General features: G+C 43.6%; 1 protein-coding gene across 1 annotated transcript in view; it reads right to left on the reverse strand.

The window, feature by feature from the left end:
- MDGA2 (MAM domain containing glycosylphosphatidylinositol anchor 2) overlaps nt 1-19,991 on the reverse strand; it is a 327,024-nt gene that overhangs the window by 28,286 nt on the left and 278,747 nt on the right. Inside the window, exon 11 of the mRNA XM_082761709.1 lies at nt 66-243. Within this exon, the coding sequence (XP_082617835.1) occupies nt 66-243 (178 nt within the window). The remainder of the gene's footprint in view (nt 1-65; nt 244-19,991) is intronic.

Below are 19,991 nucleotides of genomic sequence, written 5' to 3' on the forward strand. Positions count from 1 at the left end.
CAGCAGATCAAAGGCACCACTGAAGGCACCACAACACATTTCCTCGTACACAAAGACCTTCTTACCACTATACTTGATGACCCGGATGGTTGAGTCCCCCTCCCCAAATCTGGTGATGGGCGTTAGTCGGACTTCATATGCCTCTGGCTTGATCAGCTCCGTGAGGTTGTAGGTAATTAATTCTCCCTTCTGAATGTTTCCATTCACTGTAATTTCCTGCTCCCACCAACGCTGTTGTCCAGCCTAAAGTCAAAAGAAGGATGGAAATGTCAGAGCTGTATGGATAGATGCTGTTTTCACTGTTGGGAAACCCCAGAGCCCAGAGCTGCCCATGTGCTGCTGGCCTCACTCCATCAGTGCCCATCGCCTCCCCTGCAAGGCAGCGAGGCTCCACGGCTGTCATTTGGGGGGAATTTGGAGCTAATCAAAGCACGGCGGAGGACTGGAAGGCAGTTTGATTTCCAAGCACTTACCACTTTTGGTGAGTGAGAAAGGAATAGGCTAGTGCACAATTATCAGCAATCCTTGTGGTCTCAAAGATGGATGGATTGAGAGAACAATGAAAGTCAATAGCAGCAAACAAGAGGCTGTTTTATTAAACTAACAAACAAACAGAAAACGAAAACAAAAAACCCCAAAGCATAGATTTCTGTGCTTTATAGACTGCAGTGCTTTCAGCACCAAAATCTATAGTTTCTTTTATTTATATACCTTTACCAAGCTATGAAAAAAATACCTAATTAAGAAGGCACCACAAGAAGAGTACCACATTGTCTCTGCATTGTGTTGACTGCTTCACAGACAGGTAGAAATTACGCACATTTTGGGCAGCAGAGTGACTTGACATTTCAATATTACTTGCAGGTACTCAGGCTTATTACAGATACTATCTCCAGGAAACAAAGGAAAAATCATTAAATATTTACCACACAATCCAAGACAACTGTACAGGTGCAGTTCAGCTAAAATGAGAAGTTCACTGAGCACACTGTGTCTGTAGTGCATAGAAATTCTTAGTTATCCCATGTTCATCAGTGCAGAGCTTCATGATTATTAAAAATGGAAAAAATTTTATTCTAAAACTTTAATTTGCAGATGCAATAAAATTGTACATTGAAATCACTGAAACCTAGTACTAAATCTACCATATTTCATCCAAATAAATGATATTTGCAGCAACACTAGGAGACTTCAAGCTTTAAATTTATAGCAGCGGGAAAGAGATGTCAATTCTTGGATCATTAAACCATGTCACACACGTACAGTTATTGCCCATTAAATAAAACCCAAACTGTGAAGCAAAAAATAAAAACAATCCTTGAGAAAGTTGGGTTTGTGGAACTTTGTCCTCAGTTTGGTACCACTGAAGTCAATGTGTGTTTTATTGTGATTTGAGCGTTTGCAGGGATGGGTTAAACTGATGCTGAGCACATCTGTGACATTATTTCTGCTCCTGCACATGCCGTATGCCGTGCTACAGGCTCAGGTGGCTCCTTAGGGCTGGCCCTGCAGGGCTTAAGCCATGCATATGAGAAAAAATCTCAGATGAGGTTAAAAATGCAAAAACAAGTTTCCGTGAGGAAAAGTTCATATGTTTAATACAAACTCTGCGTGTGCACAGGGCGGCAGTCTGCCTTTGACACCCAGCACCCGGACCAGAAAGCTTTTGGATGAGCACATGGGGCAGGAGGCGCCAGGCAGGCCAAGGGCTGTGGGCTGCCCAAGCAGCACCACCCCTCTGTCTCCCCAGCTAGCATCACCTCTCCCCTGTTGAAAGCATTAAAAGAACCCCCTTGGAAAGACACGATATTGATAAAACATCCACCACAACTTTGTACATAGCCTGGAACGCTGGAGCCTTCCTTTCCTAGGGCCACTACACTACAAGGACGTATTAAAGATAATATACTGCAGATATGTGTGTTTATATTATATCTTTATAAGATTTCATGAAACATTCAGATTTGACAGATTCTGTCAGATGCCAGATCTTTGATAGCTCTTCATACATAAGTACTGACCAACAAAAAATGAACCCCATGGTGCGTGCAGTTGAACAGAAATTCATCTTTTTCTCCTTGTTTCTTCGCTGGCTACCTGTGAATGAGGACATGCCGTGGGTACCAGCTAGACTTTGCAGTGTGTCATTCTGACACCCTACAGCCCACAAAGCCAGCACTGGCCGGCATGGAGCCTCACGCCACTCAGATACCTTCCCGCTGTCCTCTGCCGATGAGCAGCCCTTGTTACACCCCACACCCACCTTCCCAGCCCACAAAAACCCCCCAGGAACCACCAAAACCCGAGTGCTCCAGGAGAGCGGTGCCAAATTTATGCATGGAGAATGGAAAGGTGCGTGAAGGGGCCAGGCCACTGCTGTGCTCCTTGGCCACACCAGGCACAGCAGCCCCTGAGTTGTGACCAGCACTACGTGCTCCCAGCACAGACTGAATGAAACACTGCAGAAATGAAAGAAAAGGGTGTCCGGACCTTTCCAGCAGCGGGACTGATGCATAATGCACCGCGCAGCTCCCCGGGCTGCCAGGGAGCCTCCCAGCAATCGATAAGCCTTGTCTCGAGGAGACTGCTGTCCTTGAGAGCAGGGCGAGGGGTGTGCTGCCGAGAAGACAATAAGGATACTTATGGTAAGATTGAGACTGTGTTTTTAAAGCAGTGCATTGGGGATTTGCCCATATGAACCTTCTCACTTGCCCCACATGGATGGATGCTCGCCACGTCTTGTGTAGTTGAACTGGGAAGTGCTCTTGGATAGAAGCTGCTGCTCGACATGGAGACACTGAAAGCCTTTGGCCAGAGCACATCCCAGCTGTTTGGGAATGTCTGTAAATCTGCCATATTATCTAGTGAGTCAGACTTATTTTATATTTTAAATGTGCAACAGTTTATGTTTCTATATTTTTAAAAACATTATTTATATTTTCCAAACTCTGCAAGATTTTTTAACAATTTACCATGTCAGCTGTGAGCTGCATACCACTACATGTTATTTCATGATTGTACCTGTCTCTTTCATGAAAACTGAAAATCAAAGGAACATAGAACTCTACAGAACATTGCTTAGTTTCAACATTAAAAATAAAAGAACAACAACAACAAAAACAATAAAACAACAAAAAAATCATTTTTTGGAGCAGACATCATCAGTGTTTTGTGCTGCATGCTTCATGCCAACAGGGTGGCTGCCAGTGACATGTGTGAATGCTGTGCTAACAATGCTGTGCCACGGGTTGTGTGAGCTACCACGGATGCTCTGGCAGCTGTTTGAAGTCAGCTAGCTGTTGCTTTGAGGTATTCCTGACTCCTTACAGAGGTCTACTGTAAAAAACACTCCCTATTACACGTAGCCTTTGGATATGGGGATACTGAAACACACACTTCAGCAAATATTTTTAATAATTAATAACACATTTTTAAAGTTTCCTGTTACTAAAGCTAGACTTTAATTTCTATCAAATTCAGTTGCTGCTTTGGATTATCACCCTTCTCTACAACTATCCACAGAAGCAAATAAAGCAACTCTATTACTTTATTCATTCTGAAAGGAAAACAGTTTGATTTTTCATTTCAGTACCAGGCATCCTAAGCCGTACTGGATATTGGTATTTCTCCATAGGAAGCAACACATCTTTTTGTCTTGCAATCAGCACCGACTCTGTTCTAATTCTAGTTTTTACCATGGAAACCACAAAAAAAAATAAAAAATACTCCATAAACATCTCAAAATTGTCACTAGGTTTGACACAAAACATCGCCTTGCCTGATTTTTCAGCTCAGCTGCTGAACAAATGAATAAAGAAAGCCTGTACCCACACAGCTCCCATGACGTTCAGCTCAACCCTGAGCAGAGCAAGGCCAGCGGGGGGCTGAGGGTGAAGGGACTGCCCGGGGCCATCCCTTCTGGGGCTGGGGACACCAGTTCCAGCCCCTGCAGCAGGATGGGAGCTGCGTGGAGCTGCTCAGCAGCCCCAAACACCAGGCAGGGTCCCCCAGACTCCATGGGATCCTCATCCCAAATCACAGCAGTGGTGCCCTGGGCTGGCACAACAGTTCTGGAGCTCTGTATGATACTGAGGCACCAATACCAAAACAGTCCAGACCCTCTGAAAATAAGACGCAGATCCCTCCATGGAAGTTCAAGCTCCTTGCATGGATCTGGGGCAGCTCTGCAAAGCCAGACCCCTGGAGCAGCACCCAAGCTCCTGTCCGCTCAGCGTTTGGCCATCCAGCACCAAAACCAACCTGGCCCTCTGCCTCCAGAGCTCTGGGCATCTCCTGCAGCTCCCCTGAAGGGGCAGGAGCCACCTGGGCATCACCCACCTCATTGGAACCCTCTACCCAACACCACTGATGGAGCAAAGACGCTGGAGTGGGGTGTGCAGCCTCTCTCCAATGTCCAGGCTGTGCCTTTTTATATTAAAAAATGAAGATTAATATTTCAAAGACAGAATACAGAACTAAACATCCCTGTTAAACTCCTTCCTGGATGTCAACTTGTGTGTCTGGAGCTCTGAAGTTAGGAAGAATCGGGGTTCACTGAAAAGGAATTTTTGAAGGAGAGAAATTATTATATCCTAACAAAGATAAGGATGCAATAAGCATTTGGAAATTGGCTTTGACCAAACTGAAAGAACAGTTTCCCGACGGCTTGTAAATGCTTGTAAAAGACCTGAGGAAAAAACACTTTAGCTCCAAGAGCATTTATTAGCATTTTCATGCGTCTAACCTGTAATTAAATTAGCAGAGCACACCTACATTCAGTCCATCCAGAGCATGGAAGGCTTCACAGGGACTCTTCATTTATCTTGGTTACCTTAGAATATTTAGAAATCTTTGTTCCCTAAAGCTAACAGAAAAGTGAAATGAATTTCCCTGACATCAGAGAAAGGGTGTAAAAGTGTGGCAACGTTTTATTGCAACAGGCTGAAACCGTCTCCTGTCTGCTGTCAATAAAAGGGTATTTATTCCTTGTTTCCTATTGAGAAACCAGCCAACACTATATTCTCTAAAAGACGTGAACATATAGATTTCCTGAGAAATTAATCCTATGGGATGATTAAATATTGATTGTCTATATGCACAGTTATGTTTATAAAAAATAAACACATCTGTAGTCCATTGTACTTGGCCTATTGATTTCATCCATAAATTTCTTTATTGACTCAAAAAGTCAGACAAGCATCTCTTTAATTAACGACAACCGAATGCAATGTGTATTAATCTACTGCATACTCTGATAAAAAAGCTCTTGCAGTCCTTAAAGTCATTTTTTTACAATTTATAATAAGGTTGACAATTGATTTTTCTTGAAAAAAAAAAAAAAAAAAAGGAGTTTTCTTTAGCAGTCACATATATAAAAGAGCAATGGGAAATACGTGGTTGATGGGCAGATACTGCTACCCATCTGCACGCTGCAGTGGAACACTTCCATGCAGCGTCTGCCTCGTCTGCTGCAGACATCCAGTGGTTACTCTTCTTTAACACGTCTGCCCAGCAATGTAATCAGAGCTATCTCATTTTCAACACAAACCTTATCAGATAGGTGGCAACTGTGTCAGCTTCATTTCAAAGGGTACTTACAGCCCTGAAATGGCTCACGGTGACAAATACCTGTAATTCAGGCAAAAATAACAAGGCCAGCTGCAATGCATGCTCTGCCACACTTATCATCACTTGATTTTCCACTGCGCATCATGTAATATTGCTATTGATGACATCTCTCTTCTTTTCTAATATTTTCATGTGTGATCACTGGAACTGTCAAAACCCCACAAATGCTTCTGTGCTGAGTCTGTACCCACTCTCCTGCAAGCACGGACACCAGCCACTGCCACAGCAAGGGGGCCCAAGAGGCCAGCACCGTGTGGTTTGCCTGCCTGGGCCAGGGACGTGCCGAGCCCATTAGCTAACAGTAATGACCTGGGCTTGTGACTGGCCTTCTTTACATTACCTTAAATTACCATTCTGTATGCCTCCTGCCATTCATTTTATTTATTTTACCTTGAATTACCATTCTGTATTTTGCCTGCCATTCATTTGATTTATTTTGTGTTTGCATCTTTGTGTAATTGGTTTTATTTGGTACAGGGAAAATCATCAAAACAAACAAACCAACAAAAACCCTCATTTCCTCTTTTTTTTTTTTTTTTTTTTTTTTTTTTTTTTTTTAAGGAACTAAATGTCCCTGAGTTGTTATTAATTAGGAACTTGGAGTCCAAAGACGCAGTGTGTTTTTCACGGACTACAAAATTGATGGATGCATGGTTCAGATGCCAGAAACAGCTGTCCATGATCCAAAACTATGGCTTGATATTTGCAAGATAAACAAATGGGAACAATTTAAGGAGTTCTGGAAGCTACAGGATCCAACAATTAAGCTATCTTTAATTATGCATCACAGCTGAAGTTTTAAAGACAGGATAACCCAGGAAATAGGAGAGGTCATTTTTGTTGGAGTAAAATCAAAATACAGCATGAATGCCTATTAAAAACTTGCTAATTACACTGCCTTCTGTTTTAATATTATTATTTTTATTTTTTTTATATACAAATGAATGATGATAAAAACATCCTTTAAAATCTAAATTAGGCCACTTCGGTCCCCTTGCTAACTAAACTGCAATTTAGGGTATTCAGAGCTAGAAGGTCTTCCTCAGTGTTTCCTTACTTTTAATAACCTTACATGCAGGGACAAGCTGTATTCGTTAGGTGCAACTTTCTTTGATCGGAAAGGCAATAAAAACGTACCTGTATTCACTTTCTCCTTTATGGCAGATCGGCTCCATACCAGTGCATGTATGGGTACAAGAACTGGGCTATGGCATGGACAGAAAAATTTATGCTCCATTTTGCAGCCAGTGCCTGTGCAGCTTTCATCAGAAACCCTTCTGCGAGCACATAATACAGATTTGAATATGTCTGAACCTGCATGCTGCTGAATGAAAATAGAAGTTAAAAATACAATAAAGCCAAATCATGACCAAAGGAGACGTGCAAGTGACCTGCTCGGGGCAGTCTGAAGAGACTTGCTCATTATCAACCCACTGGGACTGCAGTCTTCCGCAGACTAAAAATAAAGAAAAGTAGGAAGCTTAATTTTTTTGTATAACAAGCTTGAACAAGTTAGTCTCAGGCATATAGGTACAGGCTAACTTTTTACATCTTGTTTAAAGTGGAGTGGTTGGTTTTCTAGGTCACTTGGGCTGCAGCGGTGTGGGGATGGTGGCTATCACCCACAGAGAAGTGCATCAACCACCGAAATCGGAGCCACGGGAACTTCACTTCTTCTCCAGGGAAGTCTCACGCATTTCACTTGTTTTCATCCTGCTGGTAGCAAATATCAGAGATTTGGAAGCACTCGCTTATCACTGCTTGAATGTTTGTGCAGCTTGGGATACACTAACAGGTCTCATTTATAAAAATCTGCCTGGACCTGTCTTCAGTGAAAGGCCAGTCACGGAAACGAAGCACCTCCACGTGGTGCCTCGATGGCACCAGAACTGCTCAGAGCAGCTGTACCCTGCCAGCAGAGAGCTGCAGCCAAGGCCACCACTGCCACCCACTTAGGAGCGGCTTTAGAAGAGCACAACAATATTTGCAGCCAGGCAAACCCAGGCAAAAAAAATATTTAAACTCAGGTGAAGTGAAACATTTGCTGAGTGAAGTGAGAGCTTTAAGTTAAGGTCCAAAAGTGTAGTGGGTTTACGTGGCAAGGTTTTGGTAGCAGGGAGCCATAGGGGTGGTTTCTGTGAGAAAGATCTAGAAGCTGCCCCATGTTTGGGAAGGGCCCCATTGTTTTCCAGATCCGAGCCAATAAGCGATGTTGTTTTGCGCCTCTGTGAGAGCATATTTAAGACAGGGAAAAAACGCTGCGCCACACAGCAGCCGGGAGAGTCAAGGGAGTGGGAGAACAGCCTTGCACCAAGGTCAGTGTAGAAGGAGGGGGAGAGGTGCTCCAGGCGCCGGAGCAGAAGTCCCCTGCGGCCTGTGGTGAGGCCCATGGTGAAGCAGGCTGTCCCCCTGCAGCCCATGGAGTACCACGGTGGAGCAGGGTTCCACGCTGCAGCCCGTGGAGGAGACCACGGTGGAGCAGGTGGCCCTGCACCGACGGAGGCTGCCGCCTGTGGAAGACCCCTGCCGGAGCAGATTCCGGGCCGGACCTGTAGCCCGTGGAGAGGAGCCCATGCAGGAGCAGGTGATCTGGCAGGAGCTGCTGCCCGTAGGGGAGCCAGGTTGGAGCAGTTTTCTCCTGAGGGATGGACCCCGTGGTACGGACCCATATCTGGAGCAGTTCTGGAAGAGCTGCTGCCTGTGGGAAGCCCACGCCGGATCAGTTCATCAAGGACTGCATCCCGTGGGTGGGACCCCACAGCACAGGGGACGAGAGTGACCGAGAAGGAGCGGCAGAGAAGAAGTGCTGTAGGCTGACCATAACCCCCATTCCCCGTTCCCCTGCGCCGCTCGGGGGGAGGAGGTGGAAAAGGGTGGATGGGGGGGGAAGGTGCTTTTTTTTTCCTTTGTTTTCTCACTTCTCTCGCTTGTTAGTTGTAGGCAATAAATCTTACTATCTCCTTATGCCGAGTCTGTTTTGCCCGTTACAATAATTATTGCGTGATTTTCTCGTCCTTATCTCAATCCTTGAGCCCTTTTCACATATTTTCTCCCCATTCCTCTTTGAGGAGGGGGAGTGAGAGAGCGGCTGTGGTGGAGCTCGGCTGCCCACTCGAGCGGAACCACGACAGTCTTTTTTCACTGTGCACAATGTGGGTTTGATCCAGGCAGATGTTACTCTCTGTTATATAGAAGCTGAGTAGCCTTTGGGACCATTTTGGTACGCAATTTGAAAACATATAGGAGAACATCAAGGAAATTCAACATGTAGGGTTTTGTGGCCTTTTAGCACAAAATCCTGATTTTTTCTGTGCTCCTAACACAGCACATGCTGTGCTCTATGTTTGCTAATTTATTTCACGACCTTCAGACTCTCCCTGTTACCGAACTGTGCTTCATGACTGCAGGTTTAATGGAAGCAGCTACTGGAGTGTTGGCCAACTCCAAAGTCTGACCAGGGACACATGAAGGATGCTTTGAAATACAAAAACTTGGAAGAATCTGAGTCGCCAATTCCAAAGCCAAATCCAAAGCTGAAATACATTAATGTCAGAATATTCTCCAGAGAGCTATTAATGAGATGGAAAAATGTTCCTTATGCGCAGACAACATCTTGGCAGACCTCGGCACCTTCAGAAGCCAGCGAAGGGTGACCAAAGCTATGCAGTCACCACGAGGAAAGACACACAAGGTTGTCCCCATCCTCCAACTGGAGGGCTGGGCAGGATAGTTACAAACAATGCTGTGTGATTTGTGATTCTTTATGAACCTGTGTGTGCAACACTGACTCTGAGCAATGGAAACTCCCTATAGTTTACACTGCTTTTTCCACAACTGCTACATGCAGAAGGATTTATAGTCTTTTGAGTTGCACAGAAGCAAAATAGCTACTCTGATAGTGTCACACATTTCAGTTTTACTATTCTTTAGTCTGAATACATCCTCACTCCATGACTTAAACCAAACAAGCAACTACCAGTCTTCATTAATAACAAAGTGTATGCATCAGCTAACCCTACGCACAGTGCCAACAGGGTCAGAGCTTGGATATCCAGAGCTTACCCAGAGGTTGAATAAAAACATGAGCACCACTAACAAGACAAATATAAAAAACATTTTCAAATGAACAACTTTTCTTCTGGTGGATCTTAGTGACAAAAATGCACTTGGAATTGTAATGTCCAGCCGTGGTCTCCCCAAAGCACAATGAGTATCTTCACCCCTACCCTCGCTAACCCTTTTAGGTATAACCATGCCAAAGCTTGGGTTGTACCACTGAGGGTGGATTTTGTCTGCTGGCAGAGCAGATCCTGGTCTGCAGTGTCCCAGGGGACAGAATTCTTCAACGCACAGGGGCAGGAAGATGGAGCCGAGTGTCCACTCACTGCAACAAAGACGGGTTTACGGCTAAATGCAGAACTGCCCTGCTGCCTTTGCCAGAAGCAAAGTTTAAGTAATTCCTTCATTCCTCAGCAGAATAAATTGAGGCTCATCCTCACTTCTCACAGTGCAGTGTCCCGGGGCTCCGCAGCCCCCACGCACTGGGTGAGGGACCCTCTGGAGGTGCCAGTAAATCCACTGCATGCCTTGTGCAAGGGGTGTACACTGCAAGTCCTTCAAGTAAAGGCACAATTTCAGAGTTTAATGGAAAGTGTTGAAGCACCTGCTGACTGAAAGCAGTCCGCATTATTTTGCTCTCAGGAAAAGGTCACAGTGTGGACTTCTCAACTGTGTGGACTCAGATCAGACATAGCCTTGCATGTGATGACACTGCACTCAAGTACGTACCTTTCTCCTCTTCCTTAAAGAAAGGCTAAAATGTGATATAAACCAGCAGAATCCATTTTAGGACTTTAAAACTGGCTGAGTCCTGGAGGAATTCACACAAGTCTATGGGATTAAACAAGAGCTGCCCTGTTCATTCCCCGCCCCAGTGGCACAGGCCTTCCCACTCTTGCCCCACTGCTAGCCAGCACTCAAAAGAGGTTTTCAATTTTTAATCCCCCTTTTGTTAGGCATTCACAAAAGGCGGCTTAATTATTAGACCACGTTAAGGATGGCTTTAAGGGAAAGATTCTCATTCTTTCAGTGACAGAGCGAAGCAGAAGTTCACACACCGGGACCTGCCACTCTCACTCGTCAGAGTGCAGGGCACAGCAGCGGGGGCAAGCTGGGCACTGCCAGAAGTGCTGCCGCCAGCAGCAGGGATGTGGTCCTGCATGTCAAACAGCAGCTTGCCTGCAGTGGCCACATCACTGCTTTTAGCAGGGCAACTAGAGAGAGAATTACCAAAGTCAAAAATCAGGATCCAAAATCCAAAATCAGGATTTAGTCCCTAAGTTTAAGCTAAACACTTTACGCTTGTAAGAACAACTACATTGCCGTGATCGGGAAAGTATCCCAGGACAAATTTCATTTTTCAGCGATGATGACTTGGCTGAGCATACCACAGTGCTACAACCTTCCTTGGTTGGATCCTGAACGGCACACAGCACACTACTGTCACTAGTGAGCTAATTCATTTTTTTTTTTTGTGATTTCTAAAAGCTATTTATGAATGACATTTTTTTTTTTCCATACAAAATAATTACATGGTGACAAGTCAATGAATGTGGCTGCAATCAGGATGACAAACCCAACCCTTTTAAAGCATGGCATGCTGGAGCTTTACTCTTTAGCGTTCACAGTGAACGCACTGGGTTGTCTCGGTAAATGAACTGGAAAAACAAGACTGCATTTTAAGCAACCTACATGAATCTCTGCATAAATAGATCAAGGGGTAATAATGCAATAAGACAAGTGCGTGATGCCAACGTGCATTTTCAAGGAAAGCAAACATACTGATTTTGTTTAAGTTTTTAAGTAAGAATGATTTTTTTTTTTTTTTTTTTTTTTGCCAAAAAATAACAGCTCAACTGTCAGATAAGAACGTTTCAACAAACCATTTCTTAAACACTTAAGACAATCACTGCATGAGAGGAAAGGAAATAGCCACTAGATTTTTAATGAAGTTCTCAAAATGTAACTGTGATGCTTTAAATCAGCTCCAAAACACAGACGCATTGCAGTAGGGTGCTGATTTGCTTATTGAATGGCAATATGGTTTGTATTCGATTTAAATATATGTATGGTTCAGAGAATAAAGAGTTCTCTAACAGCAAAAGAATGGATGGAACAGTTGTCTTTAGGGCCAGATCACTCATCCCAGCAGTATATGGTTTCTGTAATGCACATTACTTGAGGAAAACACTTAGTGCATACGCTAGCTAATACATTGTGATTTGGCTAAATGTCCCTCATCTAGGAGCAAGCAAAGTCTGTTTAAGGAATTGCCAATCTAACTACATTCTTTAAAAAAAGAATGAATCTCATTTACCATCCCTTTTCTTCAAATGGAAATAAAACTTGCACAAGCCTCACAAAAACAAAGAAATCCTTCCTGGTCTCAGTTGTGCCAACAGAAACAATACATCTTTGTGGACTGGGAAAAGGTTTGGTTTCTTAACGGCACTACTATTTTTTATCGGTAAAAATTATGTTTTAACCTTTTATTTTTTCTTCTGAAATTGTATAGATCTGTTTCAGCAAGGACAGAATTTCTGGTGCGAGACAGGGAGACCATGCCCAGCCTCAAATGCCCCAGTGTCTGGCAGGCAGCTGGGATCCCTAAGCCATCCACTGAGGAGCACACAAAGGCCCAGATGGGTCTGCAGATACACTGCACACCACAGTCCAGCATGAGGCTCCTGGTGTCCCTCTCGGTGACATGGGACACCCAGATTTCAGGCTGCCTGTGCAACTCCAGTGAAGCGCCTCTAAGCGTGAATCAGGATGCTGCCTTTAAATATGCAGAGGTAAAAGTCCCTTTCCCAAGGCAAGCCCTACCAGCACTGAGTATTTCTGACCATTCTCCACGTTTCAGTTTCCTAAACTCATCTCAGAGAGAAGTGGTGCCAATGGGTTCACTGTAGCCCATGAAATAAGGGCTGCAGGGCTGTATCCTGCTGACATGGGGAGAACACAGGGGGTGCCCTTAGGGCAGGTCTTGCATGTGGGACAGCAAAGAAGATGCAAGGATACAGGTGGAGCCATCACAAGGAAAAAGGTGAGGCTCATTCAGAGAGCAACACTTCCAGAGCCAGTCTGAGAGCTCAGTCCTGGCATTATTTAATTTGGGGGCACTTGGTGATCTCAGGAGTGGGGCTCTTTGAGTGCCTCCTGTGTGTGTGGATGCCGTGGCTGGGGCTGCTGCTCAAGGGACCTTAAAATCCATCCAGTTCCAGCCCCCCGTGTCAGGGCCTCACTGCCCTCTGAGGGAAGAACTTCTGCCTTATATCTAGTCTAAATCTACCTTATTCTAGTATAAAACCATTCCTAGGCATCTGAAACTATCTTCACTAAAGAGAATGCTTCCTTCATCTAAATTAAATTTCTGTAACACTCACAGGCCCCTTCCAATACTAAGTTATAGCTGCAGTTATTTATGCTATCTTTTACTATGTTGAAAAGAACACTGCATGCCAAGCACAACTCTTTACTTGTCATGCATTTGCTCGATGACATATGACTTAATTTTTTGTGTAGATCTTCAGTTTTCAAAGATTCATTCCTCTATTTTGCAAATCCTTTAATATTTTTGAGAAACGGTATGACATCGTATGGAAACAACACAAACAAAACCAATGTTGTCACTTACAGGCATTTTTTGAGACACTTTTGCATTACAGGAATGTATAGTTTCTTCTGGAGGGGTGCCCACCTGGCTCAGCAACTTGCAGAAAACCCCTGGGCTGGACACTGAGGATGAAACGCGCTGCTCAGCCACACATGGCTCTGACTGCACCACTCCCAGCCAGAGCTGTGCTTCAGTGCACACATGGGTACACCTGCAAAGGGAGCCTCTACCCTACCTCAAGTGTTTAAATGTAGTCAAAAGCAAGTAACTTGTTTACAGAAATAAATTCCTCTAGCTTGAGTAATTCTCTCACTAAATTGCTCTTCAATTCAATCCATTTTCTCCTGCATCTTCCCTAAAGTTTGACTGATGCACTGCATTTGTCAGCAGTAATCAATTCATACTGCAGATTTTCCTGCTGAGCCAGAGTAAATGAGAACCGAGTGTGACAACCATGCACTGACCAAAGCACTACAGACTCGGGCAATGCTGGGTGGGAGCTCAGAGTGCTGAGTACGAGCTTGTCTCTACTCTTTTTCATTGAAGCGAAAGGTGCAGTGAAAGCCTCAGGCTACATTCCTGTCTCTGCCTGAAGCACACGAGTGTAGTGACCACCTCCTGCCCAGGGAGGGTTTGTTCTTTAGGAAATTACTGCTTGCACGTTGCTGGAAGAAGTCAAGAAGGAGACTTGGCCATGGAGCTCCCTGGCTCAGGAGGGGGTTTCACAGACCTGGCTACAAAGTCAGAGAATTCATACACTTTGCCCCATTAACAAGTTTTTTCTTTTCTTTTTGTTTAGTTTTGTTTTGTTTTTTGATTAATGTGATCTTGCCTTTCAATTTTTTCCATAATGATGTCTTTCTCCTTATCCCATCCACATGCTGTCAGAGTACTGGTGGGGCCCTCTGAATCTGCTGCACCTCTATTCCCCATCAGATTTGACCCAAATGAAGAGCTGGGTTCCGAAACCACTGAGAGTGAGAGTAGGACAGATGGACAGACACAGGCAGGAAAGTCTTCTGGGTCTTGTTTCTTTAAGAAGCCAGGCCAAAAAGTTAATGTAAATTAGGTACTGAAATCGGTAATGAAATAGCAAGAGTTTATTTCAGTTTGCTCATATAACAAAAACCCAACCAAGGCAGTCCCAGCAGGCAGCAATTGTGTTGATCCAATGACTATGTCAAATTTTGCTGAAAGTTTTTTTGTGAAGAAAAGGAGTTCTGCTTTATGGTGCAAATTTTGTGCTAATGAGAATGGCCATATTCTGTCTGGGACTTCTGTTTGCATTGCTAGCAAACACAGCCAGCTACCTCCAACACAAGCACACCGGCAGCTCTGGGGACCCACAGCTCAACGCCCAATACAGGAGTGTGGATAAAGGCAGGAGCATCTTTGTCAGCCAGGACACCATGGGATCAGAGTCAGAACATCAGCACCCGACAGCAAAAGATGTATTTACGTATTTAACTTCTACCTCTGACTTCTTAAGTCATTACCATTTTTTTCCCCCAAAAATATGCATAGACATTTGCCTTATCTATCAGAAAATTGGGAGAAGTAGCCGTATTTTTTAAATGGCAACTAAAAGAATTTGGTACAACTCTCAAATGACAGCCCTCAGCTTGCTGTTTTGAAAGACAACCCTCGGTTCTGTGAAGAACAAGCATAACAAGCATCAGCATTGCAAACTGAAAATTGTAAAACAGAGCCATTGCTTCTCTAATTCAATTTACCAACCCCAAGAAAATCAATAAGAATCGTGCCTCTGAATGTTGCACTACTTTTTTTTTGCTAAATTCTCTGTCTCTAATTTCACAAGTGCAGATATAAGAGGAGAACAGCAAAGCCTCGTTTAGACTTCCTAAAGGAAATGCACGCTGTGAAGAAATCCTCAGAACAGCTATTTCCCTCTGCAGAAGAATGCTTAAAATGTTTCATGAAAACATTAGAAATATTCCCATATACATTTGAATTAGCCTTTTCAACTCTCCCACTTCCCCTGCTAAAATTAATTACTACAGATGTGAGTACTTATTTGTGAATGGCTCTGAATCAAATTTCTATATACATTTTGATGTACTGCTACTGTAAATTTTCTGTAGCATAACAAAAGAAAACACCAAGCTTGCAAACATCTTTCCCACTGCAATAGATTGATTTCGTGATGACAGCACCATGATCCTGATAGAAGGAATGTTTGCAAAATGAGTACCCATCAGGTGGGGGCCTTGAGTTTGCTAAAATACATAAATTTCTCATAAGTGGCTTTCATTCTAAGTATGTTATTTTAGTAAATACATGATTCCCATTCATCTATTTCCATTTTCACTCTACAGGCAGAAAAATGACACTTATTTTTCCTTGTGATTGCCTCTTCCCCTGATGGCACCTATCCTCTCCCAATCTTGACTTTCTTAGTTTCCCTGATTTGGCGTTAAACCAAGCTCTGTACTTTTCTCAAACAACTTCCCTAGAGCTCTCACTGTGGTTTCCCTCGGCGTTCCTTTAACCTCTGTTGAAAATGCTGAACAAGTTTCTTCCGTGTCGTGCTTTCCTACCATTAAATTATCCTCTTGTGCCCGAGACGTGCCTGTATTTTACTGCTAGTGACAAGGTATGTGACAGGATGCAGGCTCTGACAGAAATATGAAGCACTCTTCTGGTGACTCATACGAGGTGGAGCCTCGTAGCCCTATTCCAGGGACTTTAAGAAATTAAAGAAAGCCCCATGTGGCTGGCCACTGTGCTCACAGAATGCAAAGATGCCCATATCCCTGTATTTTTAATAAATTACTACTTATTTTGGTCACTGCACCAGACAGATGGGGCCTGAAGGGGTCTTTGAAGTAACCAGACTGTGTGATTGCTGCATGGATGTGGTCCTGTAGAGCAGGTGACAGTAAACTAAAATAAAATGAATTTTAAAAAGTGCTGCTGGAGGCTTCTTAACAAGTAGTCTTCCCAGACTTGCTTGCTTCAAATCCAAGTGAAGGTGAGGTGGGTGGTTTGTTTATGCCTCCTTCCCTTTTTTATCATAATTCACTCAGAGTGAAGTTGATTTGGGAACAGAGAGAAATCTGCAGCCACTTCACGCGAGCAGTCTGGAGTCAAAGTTTGATTTCTTTGGAGGTTTTTCAAAGCAGTAAAGTGAGATCATTTTCCCAGACTCTCAATTTCAACTTTTTCTAGCTACAAGGTAATTCCAAGATTTTTGATTATCCCTCCCATCTCTCCATCACCTTCAAACCCCTCCACGACTATGTTGGGATTGCTGAGATGAATTCAGTTCATATGCTCTTCTTCCTCTGCTGTCAGATCTGTATTTTCAAGCACAAATTGTATTGCCCACATGCTTTGACAAGTGACCATAGACTCTTACCTACTTCTCTTGACCGTGCCCTTCTCTATCCCCAATTTCCAACTTACTCTCATACAAGACTGTGGTAATCATAAATGAGCATTTCAAAGGGACCTGCTTTGCTGCTCTATGCATCTCTTATTTTTTCTGCTCAAACTTGTGTTCAAATTTCCCCTTCACCAATGGGAACATTTTTAGGGAAGCTCTGAAGCACTAGAACAATGTGTTCCTCTGGGCTCAGGAATGTGTTCTCCTTCACTGCCAGCCTGGAAAAAGCTCCAAGTCTGTAACATTAACATTTTAAAATTTCATTTTATAAAAATAAGAGGTTTTATACAATGCTGAGTGCTTTAGATCCATTTTTGTATTTGCCTGACAGTTGCAGAAAACAATGCAAAGGATGTGCTTAATAATTAAAGTTTTAAAGGGCAAAGAAGCCTGATAATAAAGTACGGCATAGCCAGGTTCTTTCTTCATTAAAAAGACAAATTGCTCTGCTAGGAATTATTAGCTTATATAGCATTATAACAACAGGAAGATATTTCTGCTGGCTGGCATGTAGCAGGACTATAGAGGTGGAGATGCCTCTGCCTTGACCAGTTCAGATGAGCAAAGTTTTGAGAAATTTTGCTGGCAACAGAAACTAGAAACTGGCGAGAAGCTTCCAGTGCCAAAGGTGCAATACAGGCAAAAAGCAGGGGAAACTGGTGCTGAAGCAAAGGAGCTGGGCCACGCTGAGGTCAGGGAAGGGTATGTGATGAAAAGAATTTTGTTCCGTTTGCCTCTCTCCAGCAAGGCAGGGAAGAAAGGCAAGCTGTGTGGAGCTAAGGTATCTGTGTGTCTTCCATTAAGAGAATTTTATAGGTCTCCCCCCATGCCTTTATTTAAAGCTACAAACTGCCCATGAAGCTCAGTGATGGTAGCAGTTTCTATGTCGAGTGTGTCCTGATGGCATGGCAGCGTGTGGTGGATGCTCCCTCCTGGGAGGATCCAGGAGGAGCAGCAATTATTTTAGAGCACTTTGCTTTCTCCTCTCTTCTGTTGTTGCATTTTGGGAATTCTTTCTGTAACAGGACTTTTTAAGAAGCACAGGGTTTTTCTAGTTGACACAGCACATGGAGAGTGGCCTCTCGGTGCTGGGCTTTAATTGGCTTTGAGGACGCTGAGCTGCAGAATCTGCCCCACCTGCTGCGACACAGCATCCAGTTGCTGAGCAGTGCACATGGTTCTGCTCCTCCTTAACAGTAGTCACTGCTAAAAAATGAGGCACCAACTATACAGCCATAGGGTTTCCTTGTCGAGTGAGTGTAAGAGCTGCTGTCTGTGTGCTTTTATAGGGCCTGGGGCCCTCAAGCCCACCTGGCTCCACCGGCCAGGAGCCAGCGCAGCTCTGTACCTCATCCATCCCAGTCCACTGAAATCCCACAAATCCCACAAGTATTCCCCAAATACTGCCTGGAGTCTTTCTTAAGTGAAGTGGAAATATAAGTCAGGTATAGAGAAACAGGCCTTTGGACTAAGGTGTTAACATTCTTAATACAAAAACCATTTACTAACAAAATAAAGGCAATGCCATTCAGCTGACCACAAGCAGACGCCAACACACCGACCCGATGTAGCCCACCAGCAATGTTTTGCAATGCGTTAGAAAATAAAAATGTTCAGAAATGTAGTCACATAAGAATAGCAAAACCCTGTCAAAAATGCACTGCTAACTCAAATAAATTATCTAAACACAGACGTTTCAGAGGGCAACGTGCTGGTAACAAGTAGCGGCAGGTGTCAGAGGAGGTAACGACTTTAATTATCACCCATCTTTTAGGGGGAATTACTGCAGTAATGGATGTGTGTCCGGATGGCTCACTGGTTTCTAAATTACCCAAATTTTAAATGTGGCTTCAGACAGAGGAAAGGAACGTATTTTGATTAACCTGAGAGTGGATTGTTGAGGTAATTAAAGTAACTACTAATTTTAAGTACCAAAAATAGGTAATTAAAAGTAAGTTAAAATGAAATGGGAAAAAAAAAAAAAAAAAAAAAAAAAAAGAAGAAGCTAAAGACCCTAATGCCACTCATTTCATTGTTATTATTTTTTTTACTTCAGCAAATTCTTTTTTACATTTAATAATTCCTCTTGGGTACTGGGAGTAACAGAACTGATTTGTACCCAATGATGCAAAGAGTTGCATAAATATTTATTAAAAGTCACTGATTTTCATTCCAAATGAGTCAGATTCAGGCAGAAGCAGACTCTGAGCCAGCACCTGCCAGGTGTCAGAGCTGCTTGGGGACCTGTCCCAGGCAGCTCTACCACTGTGCCATGCAAAGCCCCATCCGCTCAGCATCAGCAACGTGCTCAACTTGGGTATTTGGTTTGCAGCTTGCTAAGCTCATCCCAGCAGGAGATCTGTGGGATAACAAAATACGTTGTGCACTCAAATTTTCGATATCTATATACATCTTCAAGAATTGGCCTTAATCCCTGTTTTCTATTCTCCCCGCACAGACTATTATCTCAGGCATTGAACACCCAAACGTGTACTTTTCTCATTCAATCAATTCGAGTATTATTTAAGAAAGGCAAGCTCAACAGGAGGGTGCAAAACAAGACCCAAACAATATCTGGCGGATTGTCCCAGGTATGTAGTGAAACATCTTCATTTAATGGCAGCAGGCCCAGGCTGGGAGCTGGGGATGTGTGGGACATGGCACGGCACAGCACAGCTCGGCACAGCTTGGCACAGCTCGGCACAGCTTCCTCTCTGTGCTCACCTTGCTCTGCCAAAGGCTGGCAGCCCAGTGGGTAACAGGCGACTCGGAGGTGAGCGTGGTGGCCAAGGAGGCATCCATAGCAAGGAGCATCATTTCAAACAATGCATATTTTCCTTGAGAAAGCCTAGCAATGCCCAAAATCAAGCTGGCAACATCAGCATCTGGCATATCTGTAGAGTTTCGCATGGACAGAACCTAGACAGGATCATGGATAAATGGTATGGCGCATTTTTTGCCTTCAGAACACAGACATTTTTTGTATGGACTTATCTGGAGGAAAGCACAAGCGTGAACAAACATTAGGTGCCCCATGAAGCAGAGTAAGGGAGAGGTGTTCCAATTTAATAATTGAGTTTAAGCAATGCACAAATTGGTTCTTTCAATTTAATTGACTATTAAAACTCCAGCTTTGTAGTGATCACTTTAAAAGAAGACATGATATTTTTCCTTTAAAGTTGTGACGGGGTGAATTAATGGTGATGACTATCAATTCCTCTGCAAGCAGGTTGGTCCCACACATCCTTAAGGGAGCCAAATCCCACTGATAAGTTCATCGTG

This window comes from Aythya marila (genome assembly GCF_965140915.1).
Source record: "Aythya marila genome assembly, chromosome: 5".
NCBI classification, from domain to species: domain Eukaryota; kingdom Metazoa; phylum Chordata; class Aves; order Anseriformes; family Anatidae; genus Aythya; species Aythya marila.